Source organism: Lytechinus variegatus, chromosome 8 (assembly GCF_018143015.1).
Source record: "Lytechinus variegatus isolate NC3 chromosome 8, Lvar_3.0, whole genome shotgun sequence".
Taxonomy (NCBI): domain Eukaryota; kingdom Metazoa; phylum Echinodermata; class Echinoidea; order Temnopleuroida; family Toxopneustidae; genus Lytechinus; species Lytechinus variegatus.
Genome location: NC_054747.1, coordinates 17784901 through 17806549, shown reverse-complemented (window position 1 = coordinate 17806549; position 21649 = coordinate 17784901). Strand labels below are relative to the sequence as shown.

General features: G+C 37.8%; 1 protein-coding gene across 1 annotated transcript in view; it reads right to left on the bottom strand.

Annotated features, from left to right (window-relative positions):
* LOC121420086 overlaps nt 1-18003 on the bottom strand; it is a 35061-nt gene extending 17058 nt beyond the window's left edge. Inside the window, exons 1-11 of the mRNA XM_041614619.1 lie at nt 17849-18003; nt 9498-9617; nt 8754-8855; nt 7897-8137; nt 6778-6880; nt 6063-6228; nt 5504-5615; nt 4281-4392; nt 3080-3224; nt 1509-1724; nt 338-505 (exon numbers count right to left, since the gene is read on the bottom strand). Of these exons, the coding sequence (XP_041470553.1) occupies nt 338-505; nt 1509-1724; nt 3080-3224; nt 4281-4392; nt 5504-5615; nt 6063-6228; nt 6778-6880; nt 7897-8137; nt 8754-8855; nt 9498-9617; nt 17849-17914 (1551 nt within the window). The 5' untranslated portion in view covers nt 17915-18003. The remainder of the gene's footprint in view (nt 1-337; nt 506-1508; nt 1725-3079; nt 3225-4280; nt 4393-5503; nt 5616-6062; nt 6229-6777; nt 6881-7896; nt 8138-8753; nt 8856-9497; nt 9618-17848) is intronic.
* Nucleotides 18004-21649: the final 3646 nt, after the last annotated feature.

Genomic DNA, 21649 nt, shown 5'->3' with positions numbered 1-21649 from the left:
TTTCCTACATGAGTTGTCCTCAATTTTTTCATATTTTGAGGTAAGAGGTTTTAAAATCTCAGAGCCATTAGATTCTCAGAATTGTTAGAACTTACCCTTTCCAACTCATCTCTGTGTTCCTGTGTCTCATAGGAGTCTATCAGAAGAGGAGGATCGGGTCTTTAAGAATGGGTCCAATATATTTAGAAAATCCCAATGAAAATGACATATGATTTTTGTTATTGTTAAGGAATTACATGTACCCTTTTCAACTTTCTCTGTTCCTGTGCCTCATAGCTCAATATACTTAGAGCATCCCAAAGAAAAGGACATGATTTTTTGACTTGTAAGAACTCACCCTTTCCAACTTCTCTCTCTGTTCCCTTGTCTCATAGAAGTCCTTCAGAAGAGGAAGCATGGACTCGTTGAGAGCGGTGTCAGGAGTGGGATCGGGCCTTTCCTTGAACCTCTGCTGCAAATTGGCAACCTTCTCCATCAATCTTGGATGCTTGCACCTGTCCACACCCTGGTACAACGGACAGTGAAAAGCAAAAAAAGATGGGTGAGGTTTCCTTCATCGCAACTTGAGAAGGGGCCCGTTGCATAAATCTTATACCTGAGAAAACTCACGTTGTTTTTACCGGAGTTTTTGCACTGTCATAAAGTCAACGGCAGAAATCAGACTAACCTTAATTTTCAGTTTTTACCAGAGTTTTCTCAGGTAAAAAAGTTTTATGCAACAGGCCCAAGAAGTATGCATGTCTTAATGTAAGGAAGTTCTTCTTTTTGAATCGAGTAATAAGTTTTTGGAACAGTCTACGGTACTAGAAAATGTGGTTGGTTTCAACACCTGTAAATTCTTTGAAGAATTGGCTTGATAATTACTGGAAGGATATGATTTTTGAGTATGACTTAGAGTAATGGATTTTCTGTCTTGCAACATGCAACTACTTCCCAAATGCAACTAATTGAAACTGATAGTACGGAGCATACAGTTAATTTCCTTGGACCGATGAACAGGCTTAGTCCTCCAAGTATTGTTGGATAAAAGTATTAACATACAGTATAATTGAGTATAACTGATTTTTTTTATTTAAACAAAATGGATACAAATAATGTACGGCTCTGAATGAATCAGGTCAAATTAGCACAAAGACGTATAAAACTTTAGAATTGTCTGACACCACTACAGGGCAGCAGCAGAGTGGCTTTGAACAATTCCGAAGTACCTGAACTGATGCAAGAACAAGAGGCACGTGCTATTTCTTTTATAAAATAAAATCATGGATCCTTGTCGCTTGATAAAACAAGTGAAATCTAAATGTGTAAACATTAGTCTAGATTTACTACCAAACCAGGGCAGCACTGTTGATAAACTCCCTGATGTATTTTATGTCCCTTAAAACACAAGGATAGGTAAAACACATAATAATGAACGTCACTTGTATAGCACATATTACTCCGACAAGAGAGTCCCTATACACGTGCAGGCTGCACCACTTTGTTTAAATTTGTTAAGGTCAACATACCTGAGACAACGATACCAAAAGGGCTTCATTCTGGAAGACATTAGAATCTGCAAGAAGGTCAAGGTCGGTTTCAGATGCAACGGCGCCCTCTTCTGTCAGTTCCGAGTACAGCTTCTGAAGCTCCGTGGCAGCAGCCATCTTGTTTAGCTCAAAGTCCTGGAGGTGTTGAGTGGTGTTTGGCTGATCAGCTCTGGCGGCCATTGAAGCTTCTTGCATCTTGTGATAAATCAAATTAAAAAAAATCAAATAAAATGATATAAAGTCTTTAAACCAACTTCAACAGGCCGGGGTACAGACATCATGAACTAGGTAGATATTATGTATAATCCATTGTGTCGGTGCAGAAACTCCCTCAGCACCACACTGCCGCGCACCTCACTGGTGCAGAAAGAATCGCCCTTACGCAATGCCCTTATGCGCTTTAGTAAAGGCGGTTCTGCGTGCAGTGTGGTGCTAAGGGCATTCCTGCACCGACATGACAAATTCTTCTCGGCCAGCTAGTGCACATTTTTTATGGAACTGTTCTCAGTGTACTTGCTTAATCATACACAGAATCTGCATGGTCCCATAACTTTTTTTGCAAAATTGAGCCTATAAGATCAGGGCATTTCAAAGATAAATGGATAACTGCAGAGAAATCAATAATCTTCCAAACAGTATCAACTTTGCTATGGATAATACCATAGATTAGAGAGTTTCCGTATTTAAACTTTGGTATTCTGTATTAAAGCTTTTGTTTAGAAGGGCATTTTATCTTCACTCTTCAAAAAATTTGCAAGTAAGTTAAAAGAAAACATTTTTCTTGAAAAACTTCAGTGCTATCAGTTCCAGCAAAAGGTTTGCAGTGGACAATGAACATGAGTGTGCAAAAATAGATTCAAATGCATTCTGGGTGCATTTTGTAAACATTACGTGAATCCTGTGTTTAAAAAATACCCCACCAGCTTATAACACAGGAACCCCATTGCCCTGCGTGTTATGTCAATGGGAGGTCAGGTGGGGAATCTGAAACCCCAATTTCAGATTTTGGGAGAGCTTCAATTCTCTTGTTTAAACTGGGGTGGGGTTCATTTGACTGCTGATAAGGCCTTGCGTGTAAGTCAATGGGAACTCAAGTGGGGTATCGACACCCCATTTTCAGTTTTTGGGGAAAGTTGAGTTTTTCTCGTTTAAACTGGGTGTGGGTCGACTGCAGCTGCTGAAGAGCTGAACAAACACCGCGCTGGAAACCGCAACATCTCTCTCTCCCTCTGCCTGGCCGTATGAAGGTCACTTCTCCTTGGGGGGAAGGTGGATTATCTGGGAGAGTGTGTGGTTGTTTACTTAAGGATTACCATTCCTGCTGATATCGGGATGGGGGGGGGGGCAGTGAGAGAAGCTTGGAATTTGAAATTGGGGTGTCAGAGGAGATCTGTTTTTAAACACAAATTTTCGTAATGAATAAAACATGACTAGAGTCGAACTTGGAAGCCTGCTGAATATTCCCTAATTGAACAAAGCAGGCAAAGATATATACATGTACACCAATGTGCCACTAAATAGCCCTTCCGTCTCTTTTTATATTTAAATACCTGTAGTAACCAAATGCCAGTGGATGACCAGAAGCCGATCTGCGGAAGACTACCCAGTATTGACCAAACATGGATCGCATCGGCCGAGGTGATGGACGATAGGTTGGTTTCTTGGAGAATGTCACCTGATACAGAGCTGTAGATTCTACAAATCAATAGAGTACAAATAATGATTATGATCAAGATCATGAGGAACCATTATGGACCAAACCTGGACCAGATTGGCCGAGGAGATTGATGATAGGTTGATTTCTTGAATAATGTCACCTGATACAGAGCTGTAGATTCTACAAATCAATAGAGTACAAATAATGATTATGATCAAGATCATGATGAACCATTATGGACCAAACCTGGACCAGATTGGCCGAGGAGATTGATGATAGGTTCATTTCTTGAATAATGTCACCTGATACGGAACTGTAGATTCTACAAATCAAGTATAAATAATGATTATGATCATGAACCATTATGGACCAAACCTGGACCAGATTGGCCGAGGAGATTGATGATAGGTTGATTTCTTGAATAATGTCACCTGATACAGAGCTGTAGATTCTACAAATCAATACAGTACAAATAATGATTATGATCAAGATGATGATGAACCATTATGGACCAAACCTGGACCAGATTGGCCGAGGAGAATGATAGGTTGATTTCTTGAATAATGTCACCTGATACGGAGCTGTAGATTCTACAATTCAATACAATAGTAATACACATTCCGTGATATTCTGATAATAATAAAAACTATGTTTAACCTTAGACTTAAAAGAACTTTTAGTACATATTTCTATGAAATGTTAGGTTTCATTACTTCTTCCATATCCATGATAAAGATGAGATTCTGTACCACATAGTTCAAAAGTAACTTTCTACTCGTATCATCAAATTTCTCTCATTTCACGACACAGTTTTTTTTAATCATTTCTAGTGAGTTGACAGCTGGCATAAATGTATGGTCTATACAGTAAACTTTACTGAACAATGGATATAGGAATGGTACCCATTTCACAACTTACATTTTCGCCCAAACTTAGCATTCTATCAGCTATTTAAAGTGAGTTTATATAGGCAAAAAAATTATCATAAAAAAAATGAAAACTTTAGTATACAGTCTTGTTGTTTGCATCTAACTGTACTTATATCAGCAGAGAAACTGAAAAAAGGGAGGAAATAGAACTGAGTTACTCATTACCTAATGACTCTTTCTTGAGGGAAGACTGCTCCGATCACAAACCTCACAGCAAACCAGTCAGAGACAGAGGATGCATCAACATCTGAGAGATGAAACACTCCTACTTTCTCTTCTGTTAAAACACAAGGATAAGGGATAGGACTTGAATATTAAATGTACAGTCGTGATTGATATGCATTTACAGAAAACTAAAGCGTGGAAGCGCCGTGGTGCAGCGGTTCTGACTCTCGCCTGGTAATCAGAGGGTCGTGTGTTCGAATCCCACCACGGCCTAGTGTCCTTTGGCAAGGCGTCAATCCACAATTTGCCACTCTCCACCCAGGGGGGCGTTTCATGAAAGGACTTGTCGGACGTTTTCTCTGACAAGTCCCATTTTATCCGACAGTTACCATAGTAACAGTACCTCTAAGCCAATCAACATCAGAGAAAGATGTCAGATCTGACAACTTGTCGGATGAAAATGTTGATGAAACGCTTTCCTGGTGTTAAATGGGTACCCAGTAAGATGCGAAAGCCTATGTAGTATGCCTAGCAATGGAGTCTTGTTGGAATGCTCCCCAGGGAGTGGAGAAGGTGCATACATTGTATGTGGGCATGCAAGGATGGAGGTGCCGTGGCCGAGTGGTCTAAGGCGCCTGGCTATACATGGGAAGTCCGGAGTTCGATCCCCGGCCGCGGCACCTATGCCCGTGAGCAAGGTATTTAATCTACAATCCTCTTTTATCCTGCTTTGAAATAAATGGAAATGCTATATGCATTATTCGTAACTAGATGTGCACTTTAAAAAAAAAAAAAAAAAAAAAAAAAAAAGGATCCCATGACCGGGGTAAAAATATATCTGTAAAGCGCTTAGAGACGTCGTTCTGATGTGTTAAGCGCTATATAAATTTGGAATATCATTATTTCCAGTACATCCTCATTACTAACATTTCAAGATATCTGTGTTGTGAGTCCAACCCAGTGAGTGAACGTCTGCTAACACTAAAGCTATGTATAATGTAATGCCAATACCATTTTATCATTCAGTTAACAATGCACACTCGATTAAAAATGGCATCACTGAATTTATTTTAGAATGCTTGAATGAAAGGTTTGAATGATGTACAAGATTTAGTCTATACATGCACTTTCTTTCATCTAACCTACCATACACACAGCTTTGAGTAAAATAATCTAGTTATAAAATAATCATTTACTGAAACAATATCGATTTTGAACAATACCTCCAGCATTTGAAACAGAATGTACCGAGCCATCCTCTGAGATAAGAAACACCATGCCAGTCCTCGCTTCCATCGTCATGGAAACCAATTTACCATAAGAATTTTTAGCCACCTGCAAATATCAAAAAGAATGAGAAAATAACATAAGGAATTGAAATATGTTAACAATTGTCAGAATATTTAACAATATGGTCTCAACAAGACAAATGGCCTAATTCATATATTACTATTATTTATTATAACATTATGGCACACAAAATAAACGGCTGACATATGTTTATCTTAAAATGGAGAGGGTGGACAGAGCACAAGTTCCGATACAGAATGTAAACCAATGGCATCGCCTTCGTAGATATGTACGCAATACATGCACATCACATGACCTATAAGGATTAATACAGACCTCTGTAGTATGAGTTTGAAGTTTATCACTCAAACCCCCACCCCCCCCCCTCATGATTGCATATCATGTTCAATCCAACTCTTCATTTTTCTTTTATATTCTATTTTGTAGGAATTAATTCCTTAATATTACAAAATGTTATTAAAGATATCCTACCTCGCTCCATATGTGAATAAGGCTGTCTGCGTTGTCACTGAAATCTACAGGAAAATTCTTGTACCTCTCTACACACCCCTCTCCAAGAATGGAAGATTCCAGCACAGGTGACCTGTCTGTAGAGTTGAAATGGAGTCTGAAATACATTCCAGCTGGACAGGGTTGGCTGAAAAATAAACGGGGGAGGCATGTTTGGAGGGGATAAAAATCAATGAGCAAATAGTTTAAATATGGATGAAATTAATGGTAATAGCAGCAGGGGGATTGTTACATTAAACCGTGATAGTGTAACCCTTACTTTAAAATTTACTATAATTTTTATGGAAACTTTTAATATTTTGATTCGCTGTTGAAATATTGATGAAAGATGACATCAATTGGAGGCAAATTGTGTAAGTTAATAGTTATCTTGTATGCAAAGTTATTATTATTATCATTATTATTATTACTTTTAGTATCAGATTGATCAGGTATTCATATCAGTGCCATACAAATTAATGGTTCATGGGTATGCGCCAACACTCCGCTTTTCCCCCTAACTTGGGAAAAGCAAACCACCAAAAAAGAAAATGGTTGCCATTCCTGGATTTGTAAACCTTTTTTTTCACTATTTAAATTTTCTAGGAGGCGAATGTTGATAGACGCGAACCAATCTGTTGGCAAAGAGACACCATCCCCCACCCCCAGGGGAAAGTTTGCATAAGTTTGTATGTACCTTGGAAGGACTGTAATGTGTTCTCCATTGTTGTTTGCTGTTAGTTGTAGCTCAGACTGGCAACCAGAGAGAAGCAATACAGGTGACTTGATGCCTTTGCAATCTAGAATACAAATATATCAGTCATATTCAATTATCAAAACATGCCAGTCAATCATTGAACATTCTACATTATCATGCATTCATATTTTCTATCCTTCATACAAGAAACGGAAAATAATCATGGAGCTGTATTCAATTCAGTTTTAGTGTGAGGTAAATTTTTATTTTTGAAATATAAATGTATAGGCCTTTATGACCAACATAAAAAAAATGTAATGTCACATTCAAACACAAGGAGCTACATGTACATGTAATCATATTGCTGTGGAGGGAATGCATGCTTTTGACTTTATTTCTCATTTTATATTGATTTTTTTTTTTTTGGGGGGGGGGTTGGAGGCCCCATTGAATGTCTTTATCCATCAAAGGTAAACACTGACTAAATAAGCAACAATAAAATGGATAATCAAGACCTATTTAATCTGTTAAATTACCACACACAGAAGGAACCAAAGTTCAAAATTATATCACAGATATGAGAGAATGCATGTTTTTGAGTATTTATTTCTTACTTTAAAATGATTTTTTTTTTTTGTGGGGGGGGGTGGGGAAGTAAAGACACCATTAATACTAAGAGTATTAAATTAACATGATCTACACAGCTTTGTCTACTCTCGGTTTGGTCTCATACCACATAGATTATTTTGAACAGCCAGTTTGTCTACAAACCATTATTCAATTCATGGTCTTTATTGATAATCAAAAATGTTATCAATCACACATGAAAAACAACAGGAGCTGGAAAAATCATGTTCACACGTTGGTGTTGGCACAATTAAATGCATAGTAAAAACCATAGTAAAATGCATTAAAAAGGCTATACATTTAAAAGTTAATACAATTTAGATAAAGCATAAAAAGCAATGAATGAATGAATGTAACATGATAATGGCAGACTTGAAGGAGAGGAGACTGGCTCTTATTTACATGACAAAAATAATTGTATGGTGGGGTGAGGGACTAAACCCATATTAGACTATATGGGAATTAGACCAAGCAAAAATAAACCATACTAACTGGGTTCCAACTCCGCACTGAGCAGACATTGCTCGACGGCACTCCCAGAAGACGTGGCCTCCTTCCGCTCCTCCACCCAGACAACCACCCTCTTGCCTTGAGTAAAACAACAGATGGCGCCCTTCACGCATGCATCATTGGCTGTGCCCAGGTTGAACTGTTCTCTCTTGCGCCATGGCTGAGAGTTGCTGTCCGCTGGTTGGACGTGCTCGTAGACCTTGACAAGGCCGTTCTTATAGAACTGCATATCGATATCAAAATGAAAGCATTACAACAGGTCACTATTTAATTTGAAATTGATTCAGTGTTCTTTCTGTAAGGTAGAAGAAACATTCATACATTTGTTCTCTGAATATCTAATAACTTCAATGTTTAAAACAAAGTTGCACAATACACTGTAGGATCGAGAGAAGTCTCAATATTCGCAAACACATTAATTAGATATAGTGTTCAACTGCATTCTAAATGCTGAAGAGCTCATCTACATGTATTCATGTACATGTAGGTCTAATCCCTAATGACACATCCCTCAGAGTGATACAACAGACCAATCCTGTAGGAGTGAACTGTACAACCTTATAAAGTGTATCATAGCCCCTTCTGCAGTAAACTGCACTTTCACTCCAAAAAGAGGTACAAGTAACATCCACTCTCAAAAGATGCATATCTCACTCCAAAAGGACTGAGATCATTTCATTCCAAAAGCAGTGTTATTACGGAACAGATTAGCTCTTTTGCATTGACGAGAGTGGAGATGATTCATTAAATTTGTGTACTTTGAATGCTATCCATTTAGTTGCTCATTGTATTTTCAACAAAATTAGAAATGAAATGATATATTTAAATTATTTACTCACAACTAAAATGACATCATGCGTATCCTGGACGAAACAAATCTTGATTACCGGTGAGACCTTGGCCAAGATCGTAAACTGCTTTATGCGATTAGAAGACTTCAGCTGGAGAAAGGAATGCATAAAAATGTACTCATAAACATGAAAATGCACATGAATAAACAGAGAATACATTGACCAAAATTAGATGGGGGGGGGGGAGGTGCAGGCCTGAGCATCCCCCACCCTCGGCTATAAACACCAAAACACCAAATTTTCAAACCTAGTTAAGCAAGTTTTGTAAGCAGTTGGTTGATTCACAATTATAAACGAATGAAGTGTTGTCCATGCATGCATTTGTACAAAGAAAAAGAAAATAACAAATAAGTAGACACTATAATCAAAATATAAGTATGTATCCTTTTTATCATGACACTGAGGGAAAGTGAATTCGGCCTTGATCACACCCCTGCATTTGAGATAAATTATAATAATCAAATTGATGAGCATCCTTTGATTTTTATTAACCCAGATTCCAAAATATACATTTAGTCTGAAAATAGTTTTTGCAATAATAAGGAAGTGAGGAGCATGAGAATTAAGGGTGAATTTAATTTGGCAAAGATAAATCATTTAATGCCAGAAATATTGCATTTTGAATATACATGGCAAACCAAACAGAAAAAGAATTAAAGAAACACATTATGATAGAATCCATATCGAAATACAGCACATAAAAAAAAATTTCTAAACAGTGTACATTCATACCTGATATGCTCTTACGAGTGTCCCTCCGTCTAAGGAGATGAAAAGATGTCCTGGACACCCCCATACAGAATGGATCGTCCTCTTCAGCAAACCCTCTCTTGTGAATATTGCTTGTAAGTCCTGCATATTGTTTAATACAATTAAGAGTTCAGGTGTTGCATGAGAGTAATGGCAGGATAGTTTTAGAAGCATTATTTTATCTGGGTCTGATAAGAATAATTAATGAATGAAGCTGGCTCAGCCATCATGGAGATGTGTAATCTTTAGAGTCTGTATTTCATCAAAAAATATTTAATTTATTAATTGTATATATTGATCAAGGGAGTTTTAGATATGATGGAGGTGATGATGACGTTGGTGACAATAATGATGACGACGATGATGGTGGTAGTTGTGAATGTGATGATAATGATATCATCATGATCAATAGTGATGATGATAATGATGATGGTGATGATGATGACAATCTTGATGATGGAGGTGGTGATAATGATGATGGTGATGATGGTGTAGATGCATGGTGGTACAGATGATGATGGTGATGATGGTGATGATGATGGTGATGATGATAGTGATAATGATGATGGTGATGATGATAGTGATAATGATGATGGTGATAGTGATGATGATGGTGATGATGATGATAGTGATGATAGTGATGATGATGATGGTGATGATGATGATGGTGATGATGATGATAGTGATGATGGTGATGATGATGATAATGGTGATGATAGTGATGATGGTGATGATGATAGTGATGGTGATGATGATAGTGATGATGATGATGATGATGGTGATGATGATGATAATGATAGTGATGATGATGATAGTGATGATGATAATAGTGATGATGGTGATGATGATGATGATGATGATAGTGATGATGATGATGATGATAGTGGTGGTGGTGGTGATGATGATGATGGTGGTGGTGATGATGATGATGATGGTGGTGATGATGATGGTGATGATGATGAAGATGATGATGGTGGTGGTGATGATGATGAAGATGATGATGGTGGTGGTGATGATGATGGTGATGATGATGGTGGTGGTGGTGGTGATGATGATGATGGTGATGATGATGGTGGTGGTGGTGATGATGATGGGGATGATGATGATGATGATGATGATGGTGGTGGTGATGATGATGATGGTGGTGATGGAGATGATGATAGTGATGATGATGATGGTGGTGGTGATGATGATAGTGGTGGTTGTGTTGTGATGATGATGGTGGTTGTGATGATAGTAATGATGATGATAGTGGTTGTTGTGGTCACTGGTGGCGACAATGACAATGATGTTGATTACGGTGACATTCTTAATTTAACAAGAATAATTCACTGCGAAGAGATGGGTGAGCAAAGTGTACAACCAAGACACAAACAACAAAAGAGAAAAAAAAGCAAAGGAAAGGACAAAGGATGACATATGGTATTATTTGTTGATTAATGTATCTTTAAAAATCTATCACATTTTTATTTCAAAAAGGAAGTTTTCACTTGCTTGCTTTGCTCATTCAGTTTCTCAGGTATCTTTCAGCACATGCTATGGTGTGCCTCGTAAATATAGGTCTTTATATTTTTTGAGTAAAAATGAGACAAAGTACATGTACATACATTGGTCACAAAGGCACTTTTCTTCAAAGTGACATTTAACATTTCACTAAAGCTCTTTTACATGGGCCTTGAGTTTAAGGCATGGTCACACCAGCCGAGTGTTGTTGGAGCGGTCGTGAAGCGGAGAGAAAAAAATCATCACCGCTCGCTACCGTTTACCATTTTCGATTTCGATTGTTGTTTTTTTGTTTTAGATTTTTTCCCTAATTTTGAGAGCGAAATTCGACCCTTTCCCTACCGCTCCAACAACGCTCGGCCGGCGTGACCATGCCTTTACATTGATGGTCTTGTGAAAATGCCTAGAATGGTTTCTTTTGTTTTGAGGAGAAGGGGGGGCATCGCAAACCTCACTCTCCCTTCCACGTTTTGTCAACTTTAAGAAGTTGTGCATAACTTTGTGTTATTGAAGAACAATGTATTGTGCACTTCTTCTTAAAGGCATTCCTGCACCTGCTTTTACCCCCCCCCCCGTCTTTCTTTGTCTATCTGTCTCTCTCTCTCCATCGATCCCTCCTGTACAGATCTCTAATACATCATGCATTTAAGCATGATTCACCAATTTTGTGCAATAAGCCAATGAGAGATACATCATATGAATTGTGTCGATATCATGACTGACTTAGGAAGGGGGGGGGCTCAGAAAAAAAGTATGTTTTTATGCCACTTTTAGACACAATTATTCAGTCCTAAATTTCAAATCTTAAAAAAATTCATGGTTTCAGCAGCACCCAGACATTACCATTCAACAAACACTCAAAATTGCTCCACATGTATATCAAATCAATTACACCTCTGCCTCACACCCTTATTCCACACTTGAACAGAGATAAATAGACTTATAAAAAAAAAACTGAATTTTTTTTTTTTTTTTTAATTAGTTTTTTATTATCATACATACATGTATGATGTGCACAGCAGCATTAACAGCATATGCAGCAACATTTGTTAAAACATGCCATTTGTGGTAATTCTGGATCTATCAGAAGCAGGGAGTCATCACTGCATGAATTAAGGAAATCAAATTCAACCTGTATAGACAAGTTTATTTTGTCCTCATCTATAAAGTAAAAAGATTAATTGGTAATTAAAAAACAGTACAAGAAAAAAGTGAGTTCTCACTTCAAACATGTATGTATTCAATAGCCATATTGAGTTTTTGGAAACAAATTACCATCAATCAATCACTTGAATACCTGCAGATTCTACTATTGCCTATTAAAAACAAAGCAAAATATTCTCTTCCCTACAACTCAAACCTACATGTGCTTATTAAAAAATATGTGAAATCATTATCAAAGCCCTCCTGCTTGTTAGTTCCCCTCTGACCCCCCCCCCCCCTGACATGGAAAAGTGAGTAAACAGCCTTAAAAAAAGAAAACCCCTCACCTCAAAAAAAAAAGAAATTGTTTTATACAACTAAAGCTATACATAAATAAAAACATACTTTGAATGTGATCAGCTAAGAATGTGATTCATCCCAGAAAATAGTAACTGCACATAATTGGGCACATAAGAAAATGTCACTTGGAATAAATACATCGCAAGAAATAGCTCAGACTATAAATGGCCCCCCTCCAATTTCACGGGCAAAATCGCCCAAGCCCCAGGGTGATTTCTCTTTTCCTCCTGGAGTTGAATGTACAATAATAGGAGGGTCTGGCAATGGATAAAAGTACATGTAATACATGTAATTGGTATATTGGCATCCCCGAAGCATAACTACCATGTCATTTAAATAAATTGCACATTTTATAATACAGAGAACCTAAAACGTACATGTACGTGACTACATGTACATGTATATTTAAAAAAAAACATTTGCCACAGAATGTAGAGACTAATGTACGGAGACGTTCGAGAAATTCAATACAAGAACCAAAAGGTAGGTATCATACTGCAATTTTTTTTTTTTACGTACAGTAAAGACTAAAGAGTACACATGAATGCTACATAAAATGTGTCACAGAGAGGTCAACTGTTTGATTATGGAATGATAAACAATGCGCAGTACAGTGTATAGTCCATGCTCTACTGTCACAAAAGTCAAGCAATTTTACGGAGAAAACGTCTGCGACAATTGAGCAAATGCTGTTGCCAATTTTCTTTTTAGATGCAATAGAATTATGTCTGTACACAAGTACAGTATTTCAGTAATTCTGGAAATAACATCACACTTTAATATCTCATTCCATCAACACCTAGGCCCTGTTACATAAAAGCTACTTATGTTAGTATTAATAAGCCATCCAATGGTACATGTAACTTTACATTTTGAAGTTTCGCTTAATTTCACAAAACAAGTTTTATGCACATCCTGGTCGATATGCAAATTGGCAAACTGATGACATCATCCACTCACTATTTCTTTTGTATTAAATCTGAAATATTCTAATTTTCTCCTCCTTTTCAAGTGAAACAAAGTTTTATTACTCCCTGAACATGTGGAATTACCATTATTTTAAGTTTGTGGTTGAGTTAAGTTGATCTTGTCAAATCTGTAAAAATTGAAATATTGTATTATTCAAACAATAAAAAACAAAAGAAATAGTGAGTGATGGACATCATCAACTCTCTCATTTGCATATTGCTGAGTTGTGTGCTGAACTGTTTTATGAAAAATAAGTGAAACTTTAAAATGTCATAAAGTTTATTTTACATCCGATTTTGATGAAATTTGCAGCATTATGTTTGCTTGATTTTTCTCTTTCGATTCAAATGAACAATTTTCTGGGGTGGACTTGACCTCTAATAGTTGGCAGCTGTGTAATCATTTGTTGATATTCTCCTATTGCTTCTCCTATCAACATTCTCTTTTATTTACAAAACTAACCCAATGCAAGAATTTGTATCTGACGTTCCACGGCCCGTACCATAAAGCTTAGCGATGGATCAAGGGGCTAATTTCTATAACTGATTGCACAAATCATTATGTACAAGTACATGTACATGTATGTATGACTAGTCATTAAAATCGGCCCTACATGTAAGTTTCAATCACTAAACATCTCTATATTATTGGGGGAGCCCCTGTAGTCATCTACAAATACTTCATGAAGGATTCTGGTAGTAGCAAACCATCCCCAAGCAGAGCTTCTTTGCTCTGGTGCATCGTCACCCCTTGGGAACCTAGGCTTGTTATCCAGGACTCGTAGTTGTGAAGGAAGAGATCTGCCTGAAGGCATTTGATGGTGTCCTTTGGAATGTCCGGAGGTAGAAGGGCAAAGACACAACCCCCTCCGCCAGCTCCGGTCAGCTTGGCATGCATGTCGTATGCTGCAGCGGAGCGGCATATGTTGTTGATGGCCGGATGCGACACTCCAAGTATGTCCAACAGCTGTTGGTTGATGTCCACAAGCGTTTCAAGGGTCTTGAAGGCAGTGCCCTTGTCCAAGGATTTGTCCGTCTTTAGCGCTTGCAGAGTTCGCTTACATTCCTGCGATATCTCCTCTATGGAATCTAGGATGGGAGCGTATATCTTTGGGTATCTGTCATGACGTCTCCGCACACCTGCAACAAGTTCCTTTGTGCTTCTAGGAACACAGGTGTTGACTAAGAGGATAGACAGCTCTGGCATATTCTCAAGAGGGGTAATGACCTTCTGCTTGTACTCTATAGCACCACCATGAACACTTATCGAGTTATCAATCCCAGAAGGATTCCCATGAATTACACGCTCCCCTTCATAAGCCCATGTATTGATCAAGTCCATGTCTTCTTTGGACCATCCCAAATGATCGTCGGATGAAGATTTGGCGCCGACAGCTTTGGCCCAGGTCAGCAACCCTGCAGCAAGACAGACAGAAAAGGCAGCAGACGATCCCAGCCCTGCACTTGGAGGAAGGGCAGATGACACCAGAATGTCCAGGATTGGAAGCTTTCCATTCCTACCAGCAATGCAGAGGTACAAGAACAAAAATGCCATCACAGCCAAGCGTTTTGTGGTCTCTGTATCACCATAACCAAGGTACAACCTCAATCGCTGCATGATCTCTGTGCTCGGTTTGACCTCCCTGACATCACTACAAAGCAGATCCTGGAATTTCTCCTGCAATTCCTGGACATTCCAGGATCTTTCAAGATCGATATCTGGAAGATTGACGTGGAGCTGTCCAGATTCTTGCTCTTTCAGACGAAGGTACGACCGGAGATTGAGGCCTGCTGCCAGGGCCGTCTTCCCAAGGACAACAGCGTGTTCACCATGCAGGATGATCTTTCCAGGCGCTGAGACGATGATGGAGTCAGATTTTGCTGTGGAATTATCGGCAAGTTTGGCTGTCATCTTGTTTTTTTAAGTGCACATCTATAAGGAATGCTGAGAAGAGATGAAAATCAGAGAGAAGAAATACCTAGTCACTAAAGATTTATTCTTCAGGCATTGACTTTCAAATATGTCACATCCCCAAATTTCAAACATATCTTTTCTGACATGATATATAGAAGGCTCCATTAATGAACACACATGACTACTCAATTTCTCATATTGCCCCCCCCCCCCCACCCATTCAATTTCAATAGGCAAAAAGATGATTTAATTTACCAGTTCTTAAGTTGATTTTAATAATAGTGGGGGCGCCACTGTGTCAATGATTGCAAATTTGAAAATAATTCTGATTTTCATTTTTCACAGCATTCAGACAATATAGATATACTGTACACACATATTGGGATGAAGAAACCTTAATAAATCTGATCTACATGTAGAATGGATATAAATATTTGAGAGTACTAAAAATAAATAAAATCATCCACTTCTAATGTTCCAGTCTCTATGTTCAGGTACTCATGGTTGACAAATGTTGTATTTTGTAGATGTGCATGCTAAGTTTATTAATTTACAAACTAGATTATCTGTAGATTACTGAAACAAAGTAAAACAAAAAAAGGTATTAAAAGAAGTATTGTTTCAAACTTAAAGCCTGTGTATAGCTTTGGTAAAGAGTCAATAATGTGATTGATAATCGAATATCATCTAATATGACAGTCTTACTGAAGCGTAGAGACCGTTAGATATTTTTCCAACTGCACTTCTCTGAGAAAATTTCAAATATTAAAATCTTGGATATATAGCGCCCTCTCTCGGCGATGCTTGTTTTAAATTTAAAAAATGGGCATTCAATCACTTACATGTATCTTATAAATTTAGTGATTAGATATCCAAAAGTTACAAAGAACATATCTTGAAAGTTTCAGCCCATTCCATGATTTGGAATAGGATTTAATTGAAAGACAAAAACACACAGATATTTTAATTTGATCGGGTGACCCGATCAAGTTAAATTTCCATGTAAAATCGCAAAATTTATCCTGTAAAACACATTTTCATTTCATATCCTCCACATCATAACTGTTATAGGGCATATCCATTCATATTAGCTAGCAATGAATTGGAATAGTGATAGGTGCATTTTGGTGGATTTACCAAAACTATACACAAGCTTTAAAAATTAAATAGGTCATTCAAAAAGGAAAGAGACATGTATACCGGTACTTTTTACAGTTTTTAATGTCACAAAAGATCCTTCTCTTTCTATGATAACTTACGGGTACAAACTGAAATGCATTGTGCAGGCATGGGGCACCAATTGTCTGTTTTTAAATGTTGAGTGACAGACTGTGCTATTTCATAAAACATTGTTACCCTATTTTTTCACTTTGATGTTGGGACAATCTTGTTTTAACTTACATTGAAATAAGGGTGCAATATGGTCTAAAAAAAAATCATGGCAAAGTGCTGTAGACAGATGCTGGGAGAATTTGAATAGGATATTTCATAATCATGACAAGATCTTGAAAGTTGGACAGCTGAGTTATAGATATTCAGTTGTTCTATAGATTTTGACTACCAATCATATTTCATGAATAAAAAAGGACATCTTTTTTAATTAAGAATGGTTTAAAAAATGGACACCTTTTTTAATCAAAACTGATTTTAATAGAAAAAAGTTTTGTTCTCATTTTTTTTTAATGGACACCATTTTCTTAAATTAAAATGGTTTTAATTAAAAAAGAATGGATACCTTGTAATCAAGATATTTGTTCATTTTGCTGACCATTGTAATAATACTTAAGTGAAAATGCTCAATCTCAATTCCAATTATTTATCATGATTTATAGGTAAGCATAAATTGGCCTCTGGAAAACTTTAATGTATGGTTACTTAGACACCACAATTTGTGTACAATCATCATCTTGGACTTGGCATTGATCATTATGTTGACACTGTCATGTCACTGACAATAATGTCAATTATGTCAATGACAATGTCTTGTCACTGAACTCTGAAGTTGTCTTGACTCGAGTCGTCCTCTCAACTTCCTCAAGACTCGGTCTCGCCAGCGCAGCTGGCCCCGGGAGTGTCCATGAACATGTCGATCAATCACATTCCAAACATACCAAGCCAGAACAAGAACCAAGGCCAAGACATTGTCTCAAGACTAAACACATCACACTACCGACTACAACAGTACGAGTGCTGAGCGATGATGAGCCCGGGCCCGCCCGATTTGTGATGATGGAGCCGCGACGCGCTGTGCACATCGTCATACATGTAGCTCACTCACCCGCCAGTCAAGATAACGGAGAGTCAAACAATCACCTGGCCCTGGCGGGCGGGAGGCGAAGTCCGCCGCACACCGCTAAAAGTATTTCTCCATCGCAGGACCCGGCGCGACTAACAACCGAAAACAATATTTTACAACAGAAATATCACTTCTACATCGCACATACCTCTTTATGATTGAGTGGAATGCAGTCTAAAATATGTTGCGCTCTGAAAACAGGTTCAGTGGCCATTAGAAAGAAGAAAAACTACTTTACGAAGACGGAGAAATCAAGTTCATTCCACCTCTAAAATTCTTCCGTCGGTAGATCTACGGTAGTCTTACCCCAAAGAAAACAATATTCACATCCTTATTTATCTGCATCGCGCAGAGGCCAAATAGAACTAAAAATAAGTCAGTTGTACATAAATAACAAAAAATACTATAGAATTGGAATCATATGAGTGAAAGATGGATTTTAGTCAAAACAACGAATAAAAAAATTAGATTAGTCTGAATTATTGATAGAAATCTGTCGACTGATGATCGACCGATATCTCGGTGAGAAATGGGCGGGGCAACATCACTGAACTATAAATATCATTTGCAAAATCCACTCACAAGATTAGATACTGTGGCTATATGCAAGGAAAATCTTTGCTATGACCAACAATATACCTATATCATAACATCTTCAAATAGCAGAATTCCTGAATGAGAATGAAACCCGCCCAATTTAACCCAATTCTCACATAAGCCCCGAAAAGGATTGGCATTTTTGTATTCAATATAATTCAACTCTGTGTTGAAATTATAATCGCAACAATTGTAAAACTACCAGCTAGCGTTTCTGTTGGCTATATCAGCTAATCTCAACCCCCGGGGGGCCACTTACATTGACGAGTGGATACCATGCGCGACCAAAAAAGCACGTAAAAAGGATGTCTTTTTCACGATAGGGCACGTTACGTACGTAACGTGATAAGGGTGTCAAAAACACAAAAATAATGAAAAAAGGGTATCTATTTCGCTAGGAAAATTACGTGTTTAGGGTCGAATTTGCGGGGATGATAAAACAAAATTAAAATGTTTTATAAAGGATGTCCTTTTTGCCCATAAAAAAACACTACGTGTTTAGGGTCCGATTTGCGCGAGGTGTAGAAGGTGGGGTCGTACTAACCCAAATAAGGTTAAGTCGACGATCAACCGAAGGACCCGTAATAATAAAACATTCCTGTACTTGTTTAGGGGTTCATTTCAGGGAATATTTGCCAAGAGTATCGTTTTGATTCCAATACTTGTTAAGGGTAGGGTTTCACACGCCAATACTTGTTAAGGGGTGCATTTTCAGAATATGGAAATTACGTGTTTAGGGTGCTTTTCGAGACCCCATGGTCGCGCATGGTATCCACTCGTGAATGGAAGTGGCCCCCCCGGGTCTCAACCCCTGCATAATTTACCTCTTACCGTAGGAAGAAAAGGGGGGAAAATAGTGATGTCGATCCTTTCATCCCATACCCCCCCCCCTCCTTATGGTTAATTTATCTTTTTGAGGGCTGCAATTTGAACAAAATCATAATTTGATGGTTATGGTAAGTGGGGACTAGCCCCCCCCCCCATTCCATGACCTCTGCTTTGCCTCACTCTCCCCACTCTCCCCCCCCCCCTTTCCTTCCATCAAAAAAGGATGCCACTTTTGAGACGGAAGTCTGAATTTGGACCCTACCAACTAATTCTCAGCCACAGAAATTTGACATTTTTGTGTGTGTATGAAATGGTTCACTCAAGATGTTTTTCAGACTTTTTTTAAATCAATTCTAAGTGGCATCGCTCCATAGCAGGGGCCGCAGGGGGGGGGCACTTTTTTCCAAAACCGTGTACAAAAATGTAAAAATGACCATATGATTGTGATTTTTTAGCATGGTCAGCCCCCCCTCTCCACTTTTGGCTCAGCCCCCCCCCCCCCACTCTGAAAACCGTTCCACGGCCCCTCCATAGACATACCAGAGCCACTACCCGAGTCTTTAAGGCTAAGACTTTGTCAAGCCCAGGGAAGGTGGGGGGGGGGGATTTCACAAACAACTTGTTATTCCTAAGACCCATTTCACAATAAGCCAATTCCGAGCCTCAATTTTACAATTTGCCTGTGGAACATACACATCACAGTTATGATAGTGTGGAGTACCCCCCCCTCCCTTGTCCACCATAGGACTATATTTCTTTGGCTTAATCAAGTACTACATGGACATGTATATACCCATGCATTCTGAACAACTTTACTACTAAATAAAAGATACAACAGACAAGTAGGTATTGATCACACCAATCATAAATCTCTGATTTTTATTCAATTTCATTTTCAAAAAGCAATTAAGATCACAAAAATACCATAATTTGTGCCTACAGGAATAACATGGATAACAAACGTAGTCTCATCTTCAGACCTTACCAATACTGCTCAAAAATCAGTATAATGATAAGTTGAAGAGTCATTGTATTTAGGACCACAGAAATTTCAAGACGACTTGTGCACAAGACTCAAACGACGTGTACATAGGATCACAATATCATTATCAAGGCTGTAGGTAATTAACCTGTGCAGTAAAAACATCTCCAATAGGAAAATATACAGTAAAGATTTGTTCACAGTTCCTCAAAAATAATTTAAGATTGTACTGTTACTTGTGAAAACATTGACACCTTAAACCTCAATGAGCATATCAGAAAATTTCTTATTTCATTTAGGAGCTATAAATACCCCCTTCTTTTCCAGTGTTTAGAGTCAATAGTTGAATTTCTCAATACCAAAATCTTATCTCATAATTATGGAAAATAAACTTACCCAAAAGAGCATTTCAGTGTTTGAGAAAGGACAGCAAACATGTCAGATTAATTAATCTACTTACCTCCCTAAATGTGTATGTTTTGCAGTAATTACTTATAATCAAGCTATCCCTCAAAAATGTATATTTGGTTTTGTAAGCCGGCCTAGCCGGGATTTGCAAGAAATTATCCAGAGCATTGTCTTACAAAGAGTTACGACTGATCCAATCAACATCAACTACATGGAAATCCATCAATGTCATAGTATTTTTTCTTCAGGAAACTTGCACAATGTTCTTTGTAAACAAAGAGCAGCACACTGAATCTTCAAGAAAACTATGAATGTATATCGGATGCTGCATCCGGGTGTATCTAAAACAGAGTTGCCAATCTGAAAAGGAACATTTCAGTATTTTTGGAGCTGGAAATCAGTATTTCGGTCAGGAAATCAATATTTAAAAAAATACCATAGGACAACACATACATCTGAAAGTTTAGAAATCAGTATTTTACATGAAACTATCAGTATTCTATTCACTTTTCAGTACTAAATACTGAAAATCAGCACTACTTGTCAGCTCTGATATTGTATCTAAAACATTGTGAACAAATATGCATTTTATATTTTGATGTTGCTGGCTTTCCATAGTTGTGGTTGAATGGAACAATAGTAACTCTTTGTAAGACCCCCTGGCCTGTATTCTGAAGTCGGGTTTAATTAACTTAAACTCAGATTTAAAGTTGTAGTTTAAGTATGGGAAGCCAGAAGTATCAAAATTTGTATCAAGTTGTGTGTTTATGTTTACTGTGCTCTTTCCTGATTCATCGATGGTGAAGACAATCATCCATTTATACTTCCTAGACAATTATGAATGATTTGAGAGCCAAATGAGCTGAAGTATAATATCTCTACTGTAAGTCATTTATGTAACAATTGGCTTCCCATACTTAAACCGCAACTTTAAACCTGAGTTTAAGTTAAACCCGACTTCAGAATACGGGCCCCTGTGTTACATCTACAGATATAAAGAGAAATTAAATTCAATCAGGCAGTCAATCTCATAATCAAGTGTGTATATAAACAGTGCATCTTACCCGCTATATATATCAAGTACGACTTTAAACATAAACACAATTTTCTGTTCATCTACATTTCCATTTCAAG